The 16826-nt window shown below is 50.2% G+C and overlaps 1 protein-coding gene across 14 annotated transcripts in view; it reads right to left on the bottom strand.

Moving 5' to 3' along the window:
• Positions 1–16826, bottom strand: part of CAMTA1 (calmodulin binding transcription activator 1) — a 222429-nt gene that overhangs the window by 12582 nt on the left and 193021 nt on the right. For 9 of the 14 annotated variants that reach the window (XM_052691940.1, XM_052691936.1, XM_052691937.1 and 6 more), the window contains 9 exons: positions 7181–7320; positions 6735–6931; positions 6300–6378; positions 5014–5329; positions 4117–4640; positions 3588–3775; positions 2939–3185; positions 2393–2464; positions 1489–1509 (listed from right to left, as the gene is read on the bottom strand). In XM_052691940.1, the coding sequence (XP_052547900.1) occupies positions 1489–1509; positions 2393–2464; positions 2939–3185; positions 3588–3775; positions 4117–4640; positions 5014–5329; positions 6300–6378; positions 6735–6931; positions 7181–7320 (1784 nt within the window). The remainder of the gene's footprint in view (positions 1–1488; positions 1510–2392; positions 2465–2938; positions 3186–3587; positions 3776–4116; positions 4641–5013; positions 5330–6299; positions 6379–6734; positions 6932–7180; positions 7321–16826) is intronic. The other 5 variants (XM_052691938.1, XM_052691943.1, XM_052691945.1 and 2 more) reach the window with 1 other exon arrangement.

A 16826-nucleotide genomic window follows, 5' to 3' on the forward strand; every position in this document is an offset into this window, starting at 1 on the left:
CTGAGCTGACACTATGACAGAGGTTACTTGGAAAGCTTTATCACATTCACAACTTGGTGACTTCCTGCTGTTCCAGGAAGTTCATTTTAGCAGCTCTGACATCTGCTCACTGTATTGGGCAGATGGGACACAGACGCAGCCCTGTACGGGGCAACGCCTGAAGATATTTTAGAGGACTTTATGTGTCCGGTGGGAAAGCAAAAATAAAAAAGCAAACGAATAAAAAAATCCCAACATGATCCCACAAGAACCAAGAAATCCCTCCAGTACTATCACAGACCACCATTTACCAAATTTCACTTTTTGGAATTGAAGCAGTCATTAGGTGCACTTATATTTTGTAATTATTTCTTTCCTTTTTTTCCTTCTCCTGCTTTTATACATTTGTAATTAAATAGAGCAGACTGCAGTTTTAAATGAGCTATTTTAAATAAGTCTGCTCGCAGGTTGGCCGTGTTTTTTCTTCCAATTTTTAGCCCAGAGGGCACTTCTGTGGCTGAGTTACAAACCCCCGAATAGAAGGGTTTAAGTCTGAAATGGTGATGTGAGCTACGACTGTTCCAATGTCCTCATAGGCCTGCGCTGATCTCAGTAATGCAGTGACAAAGCAGCAGAGTATGGCATGTGAAAGAGAAAATCACAGCCTCTGCATGCAGAGCCCAGCAGCGTTCACACTTGGATGGCATTACCTGCTCTGCTCCTGAGTCTCTGGCCTGCCCACAACTGCCTCTCCTCCTCTTTTCCCTCCCTGAGAAGAGGAAAGATGGAGAAATGACCCAACCTCTGCCTCACCCCAACAGAGGCCAGAGGAAGCTGAGAATGGAAAATCAACTGGGGATGCATTCCCTCCAGGAAAAGCACGCCTTGCATCCTGGTGAGCTTTAGAAAAAGCTCAGCTGATTTCAGAATGCTTACAGCAAGACGCTGTGTAGCTGGAAAATCTGTCTTTACAGCAGAAAATTACTGGCAGCGACCAAAGTAAGAGTGGCTGTGCCTCCAGCATGTGCAGCACCACACAGGAGATGGTGGTCTAAGGAATCCATGGCACAGTGATCCTAAATGCCAACAGTCAAAGCCTTCTGGGCAGCAGGCAGAGCACAGAGAGCAGTGGCTGCATGGTTGGGACAGGCGCTCCCCTACACTCCCTGAATGCCAAGGCAAGGATCACAGTGACAGCTAATGAGCAGCAGCAAAGGAAAGCTCCTCTTCTGGAAACAAACTCCAAAACACTGCCTGCACCTCAGCCCATCACTGTATATATGAGCTTCTGTAGAAGCAGGAGATTTGCTTTTTCCAGCGTCTTTCTACGCCGACATGCTGTGGCACAGCAGCCCCTGCATCCCCTTCTGGAGAGGTTTGGTTTGTCAGTGATTTATCTGCCACAGATACTGTGAAAACATTTCACTGAATGCCAGTTCTCCTGCTTTATACTGAACGTGAAAGCTTTTCACCCAACGGGAACGGTTCCCAAAACAGTGTTTGTATTACCTTCAAGGCTATCCAAGTAAGCTTAGGGAGAAACAGAAAATACACAGTTAATGTTAGTTCTACAAATAAAGAATTGGAAAAAAATATATATATATTAAAAAAAAATTAACCCATCTTCTTTCAAAAAGATGCGATTCCAGGAAATTCCAGGATCCCAGACAGAACAGTTTGCCAAGCAGCTTTTGAAAGGAATTCGGTTTCCTGTTTACAGGAAGCATCACTCCAGGACCGACACGGGACAGTTTGAATGTACAGCACAACGCGGTCATTGGGCACCAGAAATGCTTCTCAAATAAATGTTTTTGAAGGTTGGAAAAGAGTTCAGCATCTTGCCTTTCATCTTACACCACATGCCTGTGTGGAGCAGACAGCTCGAGTCGAAGGCACAGCAACTGCACAAGGTGGGCTGCAGCATCCACCAAAAACCCAAGCCAAACCAAAACAAACTTCTTGTTCTGGGGTTGAGAACTCAGCCTAAAAACTTGTCTCCAACCAGAGACTGGAGAACAGTCTCAGTCCTGGAACAAGCAGCAATGAGCTTTAGCACAGGACTTGCTTAGAAGTTTAGGATGTGCAAAATAAAACAACCTCATTTTTCATCTTCACCCTCATCCAAGGCAAAACCAACTTCAATTTCACAATGAAATTTGGCAACCAACTAGTTAGAGAACAGTCTCACCAGGCATGCATGTTGGCCAATACAGGATATGTTACTGCCCTCTGTCTCACAGCAAAGCCAAATCCTTTCAAGGAAGAATCCTCTGAATTAAGATTCAGGATACACATTTTCTTCCCTTTTTAATTCTGCCTGAGCAGGGTAAAATGCATACAGGAGAAATTCCCACTACAGAAGGCTGTGTTTGTGGCACTTGTTTGGTTCAGAAAATCTGACTTCCTTGATTACCTGTTTGTATTTTCGGTAGCAACGCTGAATGACAGCAGCAGCCACCTCTTGCTGTTCCCGGAGTGGACGACCCTGCGTGGAAAAGCAAAGCAGCAATCATCAGACTGCACCAAAACAGGACAGTGGTTTTTAACAGCAGCTCACAGCAGTTTGCAGGGCACCAACTTCCATATCCCTCCTGCTACTGTTACATGGTCTGATCCACATCTACACATTTTCCAGAGACACCTCTACATTCAATTCATGTAAGAGAGAAAACCCTTAAAATTGATCCCTGGGCTGAGCATGCAGCTCACCAGAGCTTGTACTTGGAGGACATTTTCGAGTGTTGTGCCAGCACAGAACACATGCTACAGCATGGGATACTCTCCCTGGTACAGCAGATGCTATGCAAACACCAACGAGTGGATGCTAGCAGCACTGAAAACATTACGACAGAAACAAATTTTTGTTTGACCCTGGGGTGGATATTACCCACATTTTATTCTGCAACAAACTGTACTCTCACATCTGATAAGGAAGACATTTTATGTTCTGGCCACATACCTTATATTTCCTGAAGACTGTCTGGACGAGTTTGGCAGCTTCATAGAGCTCTCTCTGCTCATGATCAGACAGAGTTAACTGTGCAAACTCATTTTCTACCTTCTCGCTGGTGGATGCACTCAGAAATTCAGACCAGTCTGCTGCCGAAGGAAGGCTGGGTTTCTCAAAAGCTATTTCACTGATGGGTGAGCCTGCAGGGCTCAAGCTGGTGTTTGAAGAAGGGGTCAAGGGTTCGCTATACAGATTTCTGAAATACCAAATCACAGGAGGAGTTATTGCTTGCAAAGGAGCTGGACTGGCATCACAGACAAGGAATTCAACATTTGTGAGTTTAAGGGAGAAACTCAAGCACCCCTCTGCCTCTGCAACCAACATCCTGCATTTCTAAGCCTGCCTGTATTGCACTGCATGGCTTTGGGAAAAGAAGTCAGGAGTCAGCCCTCGTGGCATTATTGAGATTGTGCTACACTTCTCTCCTGCACGCACTTCCATTCTTCCATGAATGTGCAGCTGTGCTGGCAATGATACATCTGTGCATGAGTGCACGCCTGGCTGGAAGCACCCGCATTAAGTGCCACTGAGAAACAGCATCTGCAGCTGCCCAGCACGGAGCCCACCTAAAAAGCCCAGCGCCCCAACTCACACTGACCTTATCTGTGCAGCACTCGGCAGATGATCGACATCAGCAAGGTAACTGGCCAGCCAGCTCATCGTGGTGCTCATGGCAGCACTCTCTGCTCTCTCCACCTGCGGTGACTCCATTGGCACAAAATTCTCCCGCTTGATCCTGTCAGGCGTAGCTTCAATAATGTGCTCTGCAAGTGTCATCATGTTCACCTGGGGGAGAGGAGAGCAAACTTTTGCTGCCTGGTAACAAAAGCCTTGTGTTTGTATGTGACAACCCAGCTTTGTGCCTCAGAGAAAACACGCACCGCTCGGCACCGGAGAGAAATCCTTAACCAAAGCTCACTCACTTTTGTCCCTTCTGACGAGGCACTGCAGGGTTTCACACTCCCCAGACCATTTTCTCACTGTGTGGGGAACCTGAGAGGTCTGGTGAGAGGTATGCACCAAGCCGCTACCCATCAACCTTTGTGTGTGGGGTGGAAGGACACCCTCTGACAACAGGAGAAACTACACACTGACCTCACCACCACCGCAGTGCTACGGCTGTTTACCTGCAAGTCATCCATGTGGCGTAAGCAGTCCTCATCCCCTACACTGTCCCTATAGGACAAGAGCTCTGCATCCACCAACTCCCTGTCAGCCAACATCAGCACATTCATCTGCTCTCGCTGGCGTAGCCGATGGCCCACAGCGTCCTTCCCCAGCGCAGCGCTCTTCTGGCTCCCCACCAACTGCACTGCAGACACACCAATATAAATGTCTTTTGGATTCCATTTGATGCCCGCTTGGCTGCCAGAACCCCGGTATCCAGCTGCTTCTGGGATGTGCTGGGAGAGCTCCCGGCCATAGTCCCTTATCCCTTCACTGGGGCTGATTGTCTCAGTGGTGGACTGCTTGGAGCTGGAGTTCTGCTTCCTGACACTTGGCTGTTCCAGGCTCAGTGCAGTGGAAAGCAGCTTCTCTTGCCGGGCTTGAAAATATTCAGGGCTCAGCTTATGTTTTTTGGGTGCAGGGTAATCTTTCTGAGTCTCACTACTGTAGTAACTGGAAGGTTCTGATCTTGGTCGTCTCAGCTCTGAAAACAAACAGATCAATGGTCAAGTGAAGTATGCAACAGGTGATTGCCACAGAAACAACTTCTGCTGCAGAGCAGCAGACAGAAGTTCATGCTGTGCTCTGCAACACCCAACAGTGTATGCAAAGGAATCAACACCCAAGGAGGATATTATCCCAAATATTCTTCAGATACACACATCTTCCTAAGGCAGACATTCACTCCTTTTTTCAGTATTTACAAAAGAGCACGAAGCGCATAATAGAGAGCCCACAAAAAATAATTAAGCATGGACAGCAGGGCTACTGGTGGCATCAGCCACCCAGGTGAGCTCCTTGCTCTAGGATTTCACATATCACATAATCAGCAAACAGTGCCATTGGGTTTTTCTTACCTGTGTTGGTACTGGAAATCACAGTGACTCCCTTCTGAGGCTCTTGAGATGCAATAAGCTCACTGTGCCACTGGGACACCCAGCTTTCTGTGCTGGAGTCGGTGCTCGAGGGGCACTGAATTCTGGGGTTCTGTCCAAGCTGAGTTTGCTCATCACGCTGCAGCTGCTCCAAGCATTCTGCCAGCTTCACGTGGCCCCGAGAGCGGGCAATTGCCAGCGGCAGCCTCCCAAGGGAGTCAGGAATAGAGATGGCTCGGCGGTCCCACTTATACAGCACAACAGCTGCATCCATGTGGCCCAGGGCACATGCCCACATCTGAAAAAAACAATTGACCCATTGTGAGATTTGTTATTTCCTTCTCTTCTGAATAATGCAGTGGAGTCTTATCCTCAGGTCACAGAAATTTGATTAGCAAATCACAGCATGCATCACCACCAAGGGGTTTTTACAGATGTCTTCTACAAACAAAAAGTCACTACAGAGGATTAGATGCATGCTGTTCTCTCCATTAAGTGAGAAACCTCCATCCACCAAATGAAGCTGACAGTTTCTCACCATCGAGGCCTTGATTTTTAGCTGTGTCAGGCACACTAACATCACTGCAGAGAAAGAACGGCCTCAAATGGAGATCTCTGAAGGTTGGGAACAATACAATCAAACACTCTGCTGTTGTAAACTGGCACTTCTGGTTCTACCTGCTTTGGCGTTTTACTTAAGCTCTTAGTCATGACTCCACAAACAAGATATCATGATGACTTTACAACCTCTATAGCAGAAGAGGAAAATTTGAAAGAAGGCATGTAAAGGCCTTAACCCCAGCATGACACTGGCGAGTAGAGGTTGGGTAAAAGACAAAAGTAGAACCACCTGTCTGTCCCTTGCCTTCATGTTACTCAATTACAAGGAGTTTAGATTAGATATTAGGAAGAAGTTCTTTACCATGGCACAGGCTGCTCAGACAAGTGTAGGTGCCCCATCCCTGGAGGTGCCTGAGGCCATGGATGGGCCCTGGGCAGCCTGATGGAGGGGTGCAAGCAGCCCATGGCATGAGGTTGGAACTGAGGGGGCTTTAAGGTCCCTTTCAACCCAACCATTCAGGATCTTTCCGTCAGGACTGCCACCAAAGCTCTAGGAAGATGGTAGCACCACATCTTAACATTCACACAGCAAGGACATGCAGGAAACATCCACTCTTCAGAGTGTAACATACATCAAAAAAATAACATCAGAAAGGACTCCAGAAGGTCCTCAGACACCTTCAGAAGTTTCTGTCTCTGCTGCTTACCAGGGGGGTGCAGGAGAAATGATCCACATTCAAAGGGTCAACTTCCAGCTCCAGATCAATGCTGTCTGCGTGTTTGGTGCTGCAGAAGAAACAACGGAACAAATGATGTTAGGATAATTTCCTAAATGTACAGCTTTACCCAGCACATCACACCACAATGAAGTGGCCACGTATGTGCCCACGACACACATTTACTACCCATGGTACCCCCAATAGAGACTTTAAGTATGACATGACCAGTAACTGCACTGTCACAAGATACAGGTCCTCCCAGACAAGGGGAGAGGAAGAAGTTTGGGGATTTGGCTGATTTGTTTGTAAGGGACACATGGAGCAGTTTGTAAGGGACAAGCAGAAATCTGGAGCAAGCAGAGCTTACATATGTTTCCATCATGTCTATATTGATACCCAAGAGCCCAGCAGGCCGCGTCTTACCGCCACTTGATGAGGGTCTGGATCAGCGTAGCGTAGCCCTGGGCAGCAGCGAGGTGGAGCAGCGTCATTCCTCGGAAAGTCTTTGAATGGATCAAGTGTTTGGACTTTGCCCAGCAAGCACGACTCATCATCTTCTCACACACCACCACCACGCGGCTCTCAAAGCAGCTGCCCAAGGTTCCAGTCCCAGAAACGCACTGAAACACCACACACAGCCCATGTTAACCATGGAGCAGAGCTGTGCTTGCCCTGAGCAGGCAACTTTCCCTTTCAGAAGTAATGAGACAGTAGCAAATGCGAGTGCAAGCCAACTGCTCTTAAAGACATCCACAAAGAAGCCTTGTGGCTTAAAAAGAAACAACTACACTTCGTTCCAACCCCCGTCACATACAAATGCTGGTAAGAAACCATAAAGCTACTGTGACTGGGCACAGCAGGGTCCATACCTGCACCTGTGTTCCTCCATTCCCACTCCCATTGCTCCCGCCTCCCACTCCTTGCTTGTGCTGCTGGGAGCCAGTCATTTCCGCCATTCTCCTCTCCATCTGCTCAAGGCGCTCCAGTATCGACATCCTGAACTGGTTATCTGGGTTGAAAAAAGGCAGAATAAGGGCATTTCCATAGTAAGGAAGTTCAGTTTTTGGCAGCCTACTGTGGAGAGCCACAACCAACCGCCCTGAAAATCACAAAGGAGATCTGCTCCACTTGGAGCACAGGCATGAGTGCCCTGCAGCATTCTGCCTCTTCAGGTTTGAATATGCAAGTAAATCCTGAGCAAATGGAATTGTTCATGCAGCATCTCAACAGAACCACACAGAAATACTCTCAGTTTTAGAGAAAACCTCTCTGTTCTCACAGGAGTACTGAATTAAGCTTGGCTTGCCTCCTAAAACCATGCAATCATAGAATCATAGAATCACAAGGTTGGAAACGACCTACAGGATCATCTAGTCCAACTGTCTCCATGCAATAATGGCACCTGGAAGAAAAAGACAGCTTTGCTTCTTTCTGCACTCAGAATAAGAAGCCGTTAAAAAGGTCCACATTCCTGACCTGACAGATGGACTTCCTTGGACAACTTCAGCCAAGCCACCTGGTACAGGATTACCAGAAATCTCAGGGGATGGGCACTGATAAACCAGGAACACCTCCTGCAAAGAAGAGTCGTGCAGTCTCTGCACAAATCTAAAGGATGTGTTAGTTATTTTCACCTCCCACTGTAAGCCAGCACTGTGATGCGGCTCGTATTGCTTGAACAGTGGAGTGGGGAGAATGAGGTTGCAGCACTGCATGAGGGCACTGCTAAACTGAGGCTGTAGAGATCTCTGTGATCTCAGCAGATATCTCTGTGTCTGTGTCCAGTCAGTGCAGCTCAAATGCTCCCTAGCAAAGCCCGTTAGCAGCAACAGGAATCTGTGCATGACAATTAAAATGTTTTTATTGGGTTCTAAAAGAGAAAGTCCTGTCTGAGAGATCTGCTTACATACAGAGCCCCTAGCAGCACGCTCTAAGAGTCCCTGCCCCTCAGAAAGTTTCTTCACGGTTCCAGTAGTGTAGTTTAAAGTGTGACAGACTGTCAGCGATACTCTTAGAAAAAATTGCCATGAAGGTTCCCCAAAGTGCTCATCAGCACAACTCCCACTTGCCAGATCCACCCGGATGGCCTCTGTTTAACCCAAGAGTCAGGCATCAATTAACTGAGGAACGAAACAAAGCAAAGTCTCCCTTCGTCACCTAACCATTTGTCAGTGAGATGTCAGCTCTGACTTCCCAGCCATTAGAGAACAACAACAACAAAGCGTCCATCCCAGCTATGCCTTGGCAGCAGACATCAGCTCAGCTCCAACACAAATATGTGGTAATTCAGCACTTTTGTGGCTGGGTTTGAGCTGTGGGTTGGACCCGATGACCTCCAGAGGTCTCTGCCAACCTCAATCATTGACCCCACAGTCCCACCCGGGCCGCCCAGGAGCCAGGATCACAGGAGAATGCCGCTTCCCACTGCAGTCATCTGCCTTGTTATCAGTGCCCGATTAACAGCTCAGCTGCCCTGTGAATTGCAAACCCTTTGGAAACGCCGTCATGCAGATGCACTCTGACAGCCTCACCTCTCAGCTGCAGGCAGCGCGCAGCAGTGAGCGGAGCCGTGTTGCTCAGCCAGCCTTTGTTCAGGCAGTGCTGCAGTGTGCTGCAGTGCAGTCTGCTCCTCTGCCTCCTCCTTCCCATCGCCATGCACAGCACGTACGCTGCAGAGCCCGGCAGCGACCCGGCACTGAGCCATCCCTCAGCTGAGGGCTGTGACACACAGCTCGCGTTGTGGGGACACAGCTGCATCTGCAGGGCAGCAGCTCCGTGCTGCATCCCACACCAGCGGCCCGGGCTGCCAGCACTCGTGCTTTATTACAGCCGGGAGGAGCGACGCAGCCCAGCCATCGCATCCGAGCCACCAACGTCATACAGACAGAAGTTCTGTATGCCCCCAAACAGCAGCAGAAAACGATTCCCATGAGATACAACAGTAGGCAGTGCAGACTGAGATACATATTGATATATATGTAATTTCTCTTTACTAGCTCCAAACATAGAACAGAAATGGGACCCCAGGCCTGTGCGCATCTTCCAGGCTTCCCCCAAAGGACTGCAGTCTCAGTGACGAAGCTCCCCCCTTCCTGCTCACATTAAGTGCTTCCTCACACCTTCTGCCAAGTCACCGAAGGGACGACTGTCACTGTCCCACTGTCCCCAGACAGAAATGAAGAACAAGGGAACATTTTTCAGGAAACTGTTTGAAAACAGCATCTAATATTCCTATTCAGACACGTGGGCAGCACTCCCAGGAATCATTTAGGACAGCACTGCCAGGTTTTGGGTAGCAGAGAGTCTCTGTCAGACCCAACAGGAGTCTGAAGAACAGATATCAGGAATTTGAACCTGTAACTCTCGGACTCTTGCTGGGACAATGGTGTTTTCCATGGCTAATTGTCAATCACCGCTCAGTCTAAAGGCAGATCAGAACCATGCTGCTATTAATAAAGAGGGAAGGGAATGAAATCTTCTGGAGCTTCAGCACAGAGCAAAGGGAGCCCTCCTGAAGGCTGGCAGAGGCTGCTGCTATTTCTCCAGCCTGAACTAGAAAGCTCCAGGCAGCAAAGATGGAAACGGGGTGAGAATACACAGCAAGTCTCTAACGCTGCCCATTTTGCAGGTGACGTAATGCACCACCTCAGCACAGAACAAAGACGCAGCTGATAGCAGTGGCAGAATTCTGTGCATACAGTCAGCACAGCTCCCGCAGTGCCGAGAAACTGACAGAGCTGCAGAGAGAACCTGTTCCCATGGCAGACTCAAAGCAGCCCACCTGCTCACAGCACTGCTGATCTGCAGCTGGCTCCAGGACCTGCATGCGTGCAGCTACAGCTCCATGCAACCATCGGACCTGACACGTTTCCTTTTGCTCAGGATCCTTTTAACCCCTTAGGGAGCACCATTCTCTAAGCCCCAACTCTGTCAGCTTCAATCTAAACGTTGTCACCTCTACAGTCTCCATATCGGGATTTGCTGGGCCGTATTTGCACAGACATCAGCAAGTTGAAAATGCAGTGTGCAATGATACCAGGAAACTGCCGTGAAACATCACTGCCCATTTGTGTACCCTGGGTTCAACATGCTGATTGCCAGAAAGGCATTATCAGCCAAGTCTCAGCAATGAACACAGGATGAAAATGCAAATGAAAAGGGGGGGGAGGAAGGAGCAGTAATTTGTTTTTACCTTTACCAACAACTGCTTCGCGTTGCAATAATTAACAGAAGGGCTGTAAGCACCACAGAGGACGTCCAAGACCATTTATCCTTTATTATTTTTTATTTTGCTATGCAAATCCTTGTGTTTGGGCTCACTTCAGGGGCCGTGGGCAGCCAGCACTTAGTACTCAGGGAAAATAAATCACCAGTGTTTCTACATTCTTATCTTTCATCTCCAACGGGGGTCTCATGGCAAGTACCTGCGCACTGAAGACAAACGCTCAGCTGCACATAAATCAAGTTACCAAAACAAGCTTTTCTCTGCTTACATTACACAGGAAATCTGAGCTGTGTAAGGTTCCCTGCACTGGAAGCACCAAACTTCTAAACGCAGCAAAAATGGGTGCATGCCTGTGCTGCCCAAGGTTCAACCTCATCCCATGTACTCTCACCTCTTTAAAACCTGGGGCAACACAGAACCAAATACCTTTTGCCAATGTAACATAATTTGCAGACTGAGGGGAATTTGTGGGTTCTTCAAGGCTGCTTCCAACAAAGTCAATGAAAACGACTGCATTTCTGTATCTGAAACACCTCATAACTTACAGAAAACAACCTGAAATTGCAGTCTTCTCTGGAGATTATTATTCTCCAATTTTAACCACAAAAGCCCAACTCTGAAGGCCCACACGTAACTCCTGGACAACATATTAACTCAGGAAACCTGCTCCATTGTGCCAAAGGCCGTTTGCACTCCTAGTGCTCTCAGTGCTCACGCAGGAGCGAGGCACTGCCCCATGGGTCACAAACTTGGAAGTGCAGCAAAACTCTCCTCAGAGGGGCAGGAGGAGCTGCTCAGCCAGAACCCGACCCATGCAGAGCTCAGTCTGAATCTGCACATACGCACCCTGTGTTAGAAGGCAGCCAACACAGCACTTTCCAACACATCCCAAGTTTTCTCCCACGTGTGAAGGTTACGGGGTCCCTGCTGCGAATGCACGTGATTGCTGATACCAGGTGGGACAATCTCCCCACAGAACCACCAAAACCACACAGCCACAGTGCTGCCCAGCCACGCCATCCCACCAGCAAGCAATAAGATGCTTAAAGGGTGGAGCTCCCACCCTAAATGACACAGATAAAACAAGAACCAAACCTTGTGCTGCAGAAGGCATTCACAACTGAAGCGCTCCCTGTGACAGCACACATGTCCATCCCCATCTTCCAACCCAAGCCCTCTCCTAGAGACAATTATTATCCAATGTATTTCATGCTGGGATTCTCACTTTTCAGGCTACACAGAGTGGCAACAGTGTCCCCATTTGGTGGGCAATGGCTCACACTGTGTCTCTGAGGGATCTGCACTGAGCTGCTTTTCTCACCTCTACATGCTACTTTACTGGACGAGTAAAGAACCCAAAAAGCACTTCATTACTGCTCTCTTCCTATTTTACAAATGATTGGTTGTTTGCATGTAACATTTTGCTTGGTTCCTCTGTACAGTAAAAACACCAAGCAAGTCGAAGCATTGGCTTGACCTGCTTTGTTTTTGAGGAGTCATCACTGTGAGTAACATCCTGGCTGGGTCTGTTTAATGGTGGAGCTCACAGGCAGCGATCTCAACCATCAAACAAAAGCACTTAAAATTTCTCCTTAATATTTGTACAACATATGGACAACCCTGCTTGTCAGGGAGATTGCAGTCAGGCAGAGAGAAATGCCACAAGTACAGGAAAACACAGTTCACACTGAGCCCAAGAGACAGGTGAAGGTCTGTGGATCTCTGGAACAGAACGGAATCTCTGTGTTGTGCCATTCCAACTCAGCAGGAGATGGGGGGGTCAGGCTGACTTTCCCCCCTCAAGTGCCCATTTCTGTCCATAACCTCCGTAAAGCACTTCCCAGCTGCTCAGAAATTTGCTGTGCTTTCCCACAGGTGCCAACACCGTACGGGATGTGCACAGAAGCACACAAGGACCATCAGCTCCCGGCACGCTGCTCATCGGCACGGCGGCACGCGGTGCTTGCAGCGTCTGCCTCCTCCAAGACGGGCTGCAGCAGCTTTGCGCAGAACTGAAACAAACCGACCTGCTGGAACCGGGCAGAAAAAAGAGGCCGAGATCTCCGACACCGGGAGCTTTTGGAAGCAGACATCTATCCCGTTTGTCCCATTTCTCAACTGAGAGTAGCCCAGATGGTCCGAATTCCCGCTCTTCCTTAAGAGCCGCTTTGCCAAAGGATTTTGGGAACAGATGTGCCTACAGCATCCCCTCCGGGAAAGTCTGGGCCATCCCGTTCGCCATGCCCACCCAAATGGGAAACCGCGAGCCGGAGGCATTACAGCGCGCTTCTGCACGTGCGATGCTCCTGCGAGCGCCGGGCCGGGAGCCGCGTCTTTCCATGACGGCGCCCGAGGAGCGGCGAAGAGGGAGGAGGGCACGGCGACGGACCCGACCCCGAGCAAACGCCGCCGCGTCCCGCAGCCTTCCGCGAACGGAGCGGCGATCCCCGCCCTCGTACACTGACCTGGGCGCCTACAAAGGCATCGGCGGCGGCTGCAGCCCGCGCCTGGCGGCGGGGCAGGACGGGCCCGGCTCTGTCTGCCGCGGCTCCCGCCGGGCTCATGGCACGCCGGCAGCCAGCCGGAGCTCCCCGGCGCGCCGCAGCCTCAGCAGAGCGCTCCCCGCGGCGGAGCGCGGACCGGCGGCGCGCAGGGCCATGTTCCGGCGGCGGGAGGAGGAGGAGGCGGCGGCGGGAGCCGGAGCGGAGCGGCGGGCAGAGCTGCGACGCGGGGAGAGCACCGCCTCCGGGCTGCGCGAGGATGCGGCACTGCGCGCTGGAGCCGCCGCTCCGCGCCCCGACGGCGGCCGTCCGCCGCCCCGCGGCTCTCCGCCCTCAGCCCACGCCGGGGCCCCTCGGCGCCGCCATGGCGGGGTGCGGGATTCGGGCCCCGTCCCGCGGCGGCGCTCAGCGGCGGCCCGGGGCTGCGGCGGGCGGGAGGCTGCGGCCGCCGCCTTCCATTGTGTGCGGCGGCGCGGGCGGCGGCCCGGCCCTGCCCTGCCCCGCTCCGCGCCGCTCCCGGCGCCGCCGGGCCCCGCCCCGCCCGGGTGACATCACCGCCAGCACCGGGCTGGGCGCTGCCGGCGCCGAGCGGCCGAGCTCCGGCACTGCGGCTCTCATCCCTCCGTAGGCGCCCCGAGGCCGACGTGTGGAGCTAAGGAACGTTAACGGTTTCTTTGCGTCGTTAAAAGCCAGCGTGAAATCCCCGAGGAGCGCCGTGCGGCCCGCGGTCCGGAGCCGTCCGGGCACCGCGGCGCGTCCGCCGGCAAGCGGTCGGAGCCTCGCGACGGGCAGCAGACGCAGCGCTCCCGTCTCCACGCCTCCACCGCAGCGAAGCAGAAAACAGCGTCTGCGAAACGCAGTCGGAGCAACAGAACGCAGCCTTCAGAAACAGGTGTATGGGAGCTGCCTGGCTGTACGTAAAGGGACCAAAAATGCAAGTCTCAATGAAAATACGGAACAGATAAAGCCTCCATGCATCTTCAGACCTCACCAGTATGAGCACACGGTGCCTGCAAGGTCGTCTTGTCTCCATCTCACACACTCCCATGCTAGAAACGGGCATCAGGTCCAGGTGAACAAGACGCCACCAGCTCCGCACACACAGCCTGGGGGCTGCCTGGGTGCCATGCATACATCCGTTGTCACACCAACAGCACCAACCCACCACGCTTCTGCATCTTCCACCCGGGAAAGGCAGCCAGAGCTCACGGAGCACCAGCGGGCTGGGAGAGCTGCCTGTCATGCTCCCTCCTATCAGTGCCATTTAGTTCCCACCACAGCTCTGCCCATCCTATGCACACCCAAACCCTCAGCTCCCTCAGTTCCCCACCCAGACTTTTACATTCTCCTTGACAATTTAACTTATTCCTTCACAACTTCCTTCCTGCAGGTGCATAATAAGCACAGCCCCAAGGAGCAACTCATAGTGGCCCCCTCTAAATGCCCCATCACACCCCATGCCAAGCAAACGCCGTCTCTACAAATGCCTTTTGAAAGCAGCAAATTCTGCAGTGGGAAGCAAACACACTGAAAGCCTGTACTAAAAAGCCTTCCTCATTTCTGCCCTTCAGGTCAGAAGTGTTTTGTTTGCTTTTCATTTGTCTTGAGAGCGCTTCTCTACCAACAGCAAACAAGAGGAAGCAGCAGCAGCAGATCATACTAAGGTGCTGTGTGGGCACAGGGAGATCTGCTGGCACTGCTTGGGGCAGGAGCACCAATGCATGCCAGTGAGCAGACAGATCCCTTCATGCTTCTTTTTTTCCTGCTGCTGGAAACTTGGAAACTTCTCCAGAGCTGTGATTCCTCCTGAAGAAAAGAAGCTGAAGATAAAGCATTCCGGGTATCTGCAGAGCTGAGAAAAGACAGCTGATTTACTGTCACCTCAGCACACACCTCCCCTACATAGCATGTCTTTGTCTTTATTTTAAAGGGATTTGGGGATGACACCATGCAGTATGGTGGAGTTTGTTAACCCTGCAGTGCTCACATAGCTGAAATATTTAAACACAAAGGAACTCAGAGCGTTCCTTCAGATTAAGTAGAAAGGATAATAAAATCCTGGTCTGTATTTTGGGACTGCGGAGAGTCCTTAGCATCCTTCCCTCGAGACGACAGAACTGGCAGTAGTACAAGGATTTAATGCAGTGCAATTAGAAGCAAACAGAGAAGATGAGGATTTGTGTGTTTATTCTACTGGTAGAATCAATTCACATTAGCTTATAGCTGAACTAACATCTGTACTCTCAGAATAAAAGCAAAGATGTTGCTTGTCCGTTAAAAAGAATATCATTTGCTGCTTTCAGAGCACTGTGCACCACGACAGAGCCTTCTGATAGCTCATGGTACATAGAATTATTCAGTCTTTTTCCCTGAAGGGCCTCTGCATTGCAGCGGTCCTTTTCCCTTTTTTTCCCCCCCGTTAGCAATGCCCTACTTTGTTCACTGCTGCAGTCCTCCTCCCTTCCACATCACAGCACTCATGGAAAGCCTGCCCGCTCCCCAGCACACAGACAACACAAGCAGGCAGCACTCAGCCACCTTCTGCAGCTCCTCCAAACCACCAGCACTGAGGAAAGGACCAAAGAAGAGCTTTAAGACGCAGCCCCTTTGCACACTGCGCTGGAGAGATCGCGCGATGATCCACACACACCGATGAGCAGGGACTGTGATGGCTCCCGACTCACAGCTGCTGCCGGCACACAGGAAGCATCTAACTGATGTCTGAATGAGAGCAGCTTCTTCTGCCTAGGCTTCCCAGACAGAAGGAAGGAGCCCACCAAAATCCCTTCAAACAACACCTGACGACATTTGCACACTACTGGCCTGCATTAAGCTTAAAACTATTCAGTATTTCTCCCCTTGGCGTCAATCAGTTCTACATATCTGCCGAGCCTGTCAAAGTATGTGCAGCAATAATAAGACAGTAACACACATTTCAAATCTTTGTGATTACAGCAACGTTTTGAAGTCAAGCTCCTATCAAAGTAATACATCCACAACAGATTTCCCAGAGCATGCAATTCTGTGACGATTCTGTGACTCAACTGCAGTTACTACATTGGCAGCTCACAGACGAAATTAGATGAGGTTAATTGACTGAGCAACAAACAGAATCAGTGTATTAGCTCATTACTGCTCATCTTCAGTACGGCCCAGTGCAAACAACGGCTCCTGTGATTTCTTTCGTATAACACTTTGCAGCACTAATATTAGTTTCTCAGCAATGAAATCTCTGAAGACTTTGGATCTGACCCTACCATATTTGTCTCCTGTACAGAGCAGAGAAAGCAGGCACTTAACAAATGGGTCCCCTAACACGAACATGTAAGGACTGTGCTAAGAGTGCATAAAATGCAGCACTGCAGCAGTTGACTCTCTGGTGAAAAAAGACAAAAGCAGTATTGCTTGTTCTTTTCCATCCTATCATGTCTGTTAAAACAAACCAGCTCTTTTCCTTAGATCTCCTTGCTCTGAGTTGGAAGCTGCTCCAGCAATCACACTCAGGAAGGGAAATGAAGGCCCTGCCCATCTTGTTCAAATTGTCACCCTGGTGACTTCTCAAAAAAAATCAATGAATTTCATGCAGTAGTACAGAAATAACAGACCAGCCAGCAGATCTGTTGCCTCCTTGCAGGCCGTACTGACTTCTCATTTTCTCCAATAGCTTTTAGAAGGAGCACCAGTGGGCACAGGTAAGTGGGGATATTCAGTTCCTCCAGCCCGCTGTTCCAGGCTCCCATGCTCTTCTACTATCTTTCTTCCCATCTCTGCTCTACAAAATGCATTTCA

The sequence above is a fragment of the Tympanuchus pallidicinctus genome, unplaced genomic scaffold, assembly GCF_026119805.1.
Source record: "Tympanuchus pallidicinctus isolate F22 unplaced genomic scaffold, pur_lepc_1.0 scaffold29, whole genome shotgun sequence".
Classification (NCBI taxonomy): domain Eukaryota; kingdom Metazoa; phylum Chordata; class Aves; order Galliformes; family Phasianidae; genus Tympanuchus; species Tympanuchus pallidicinctus.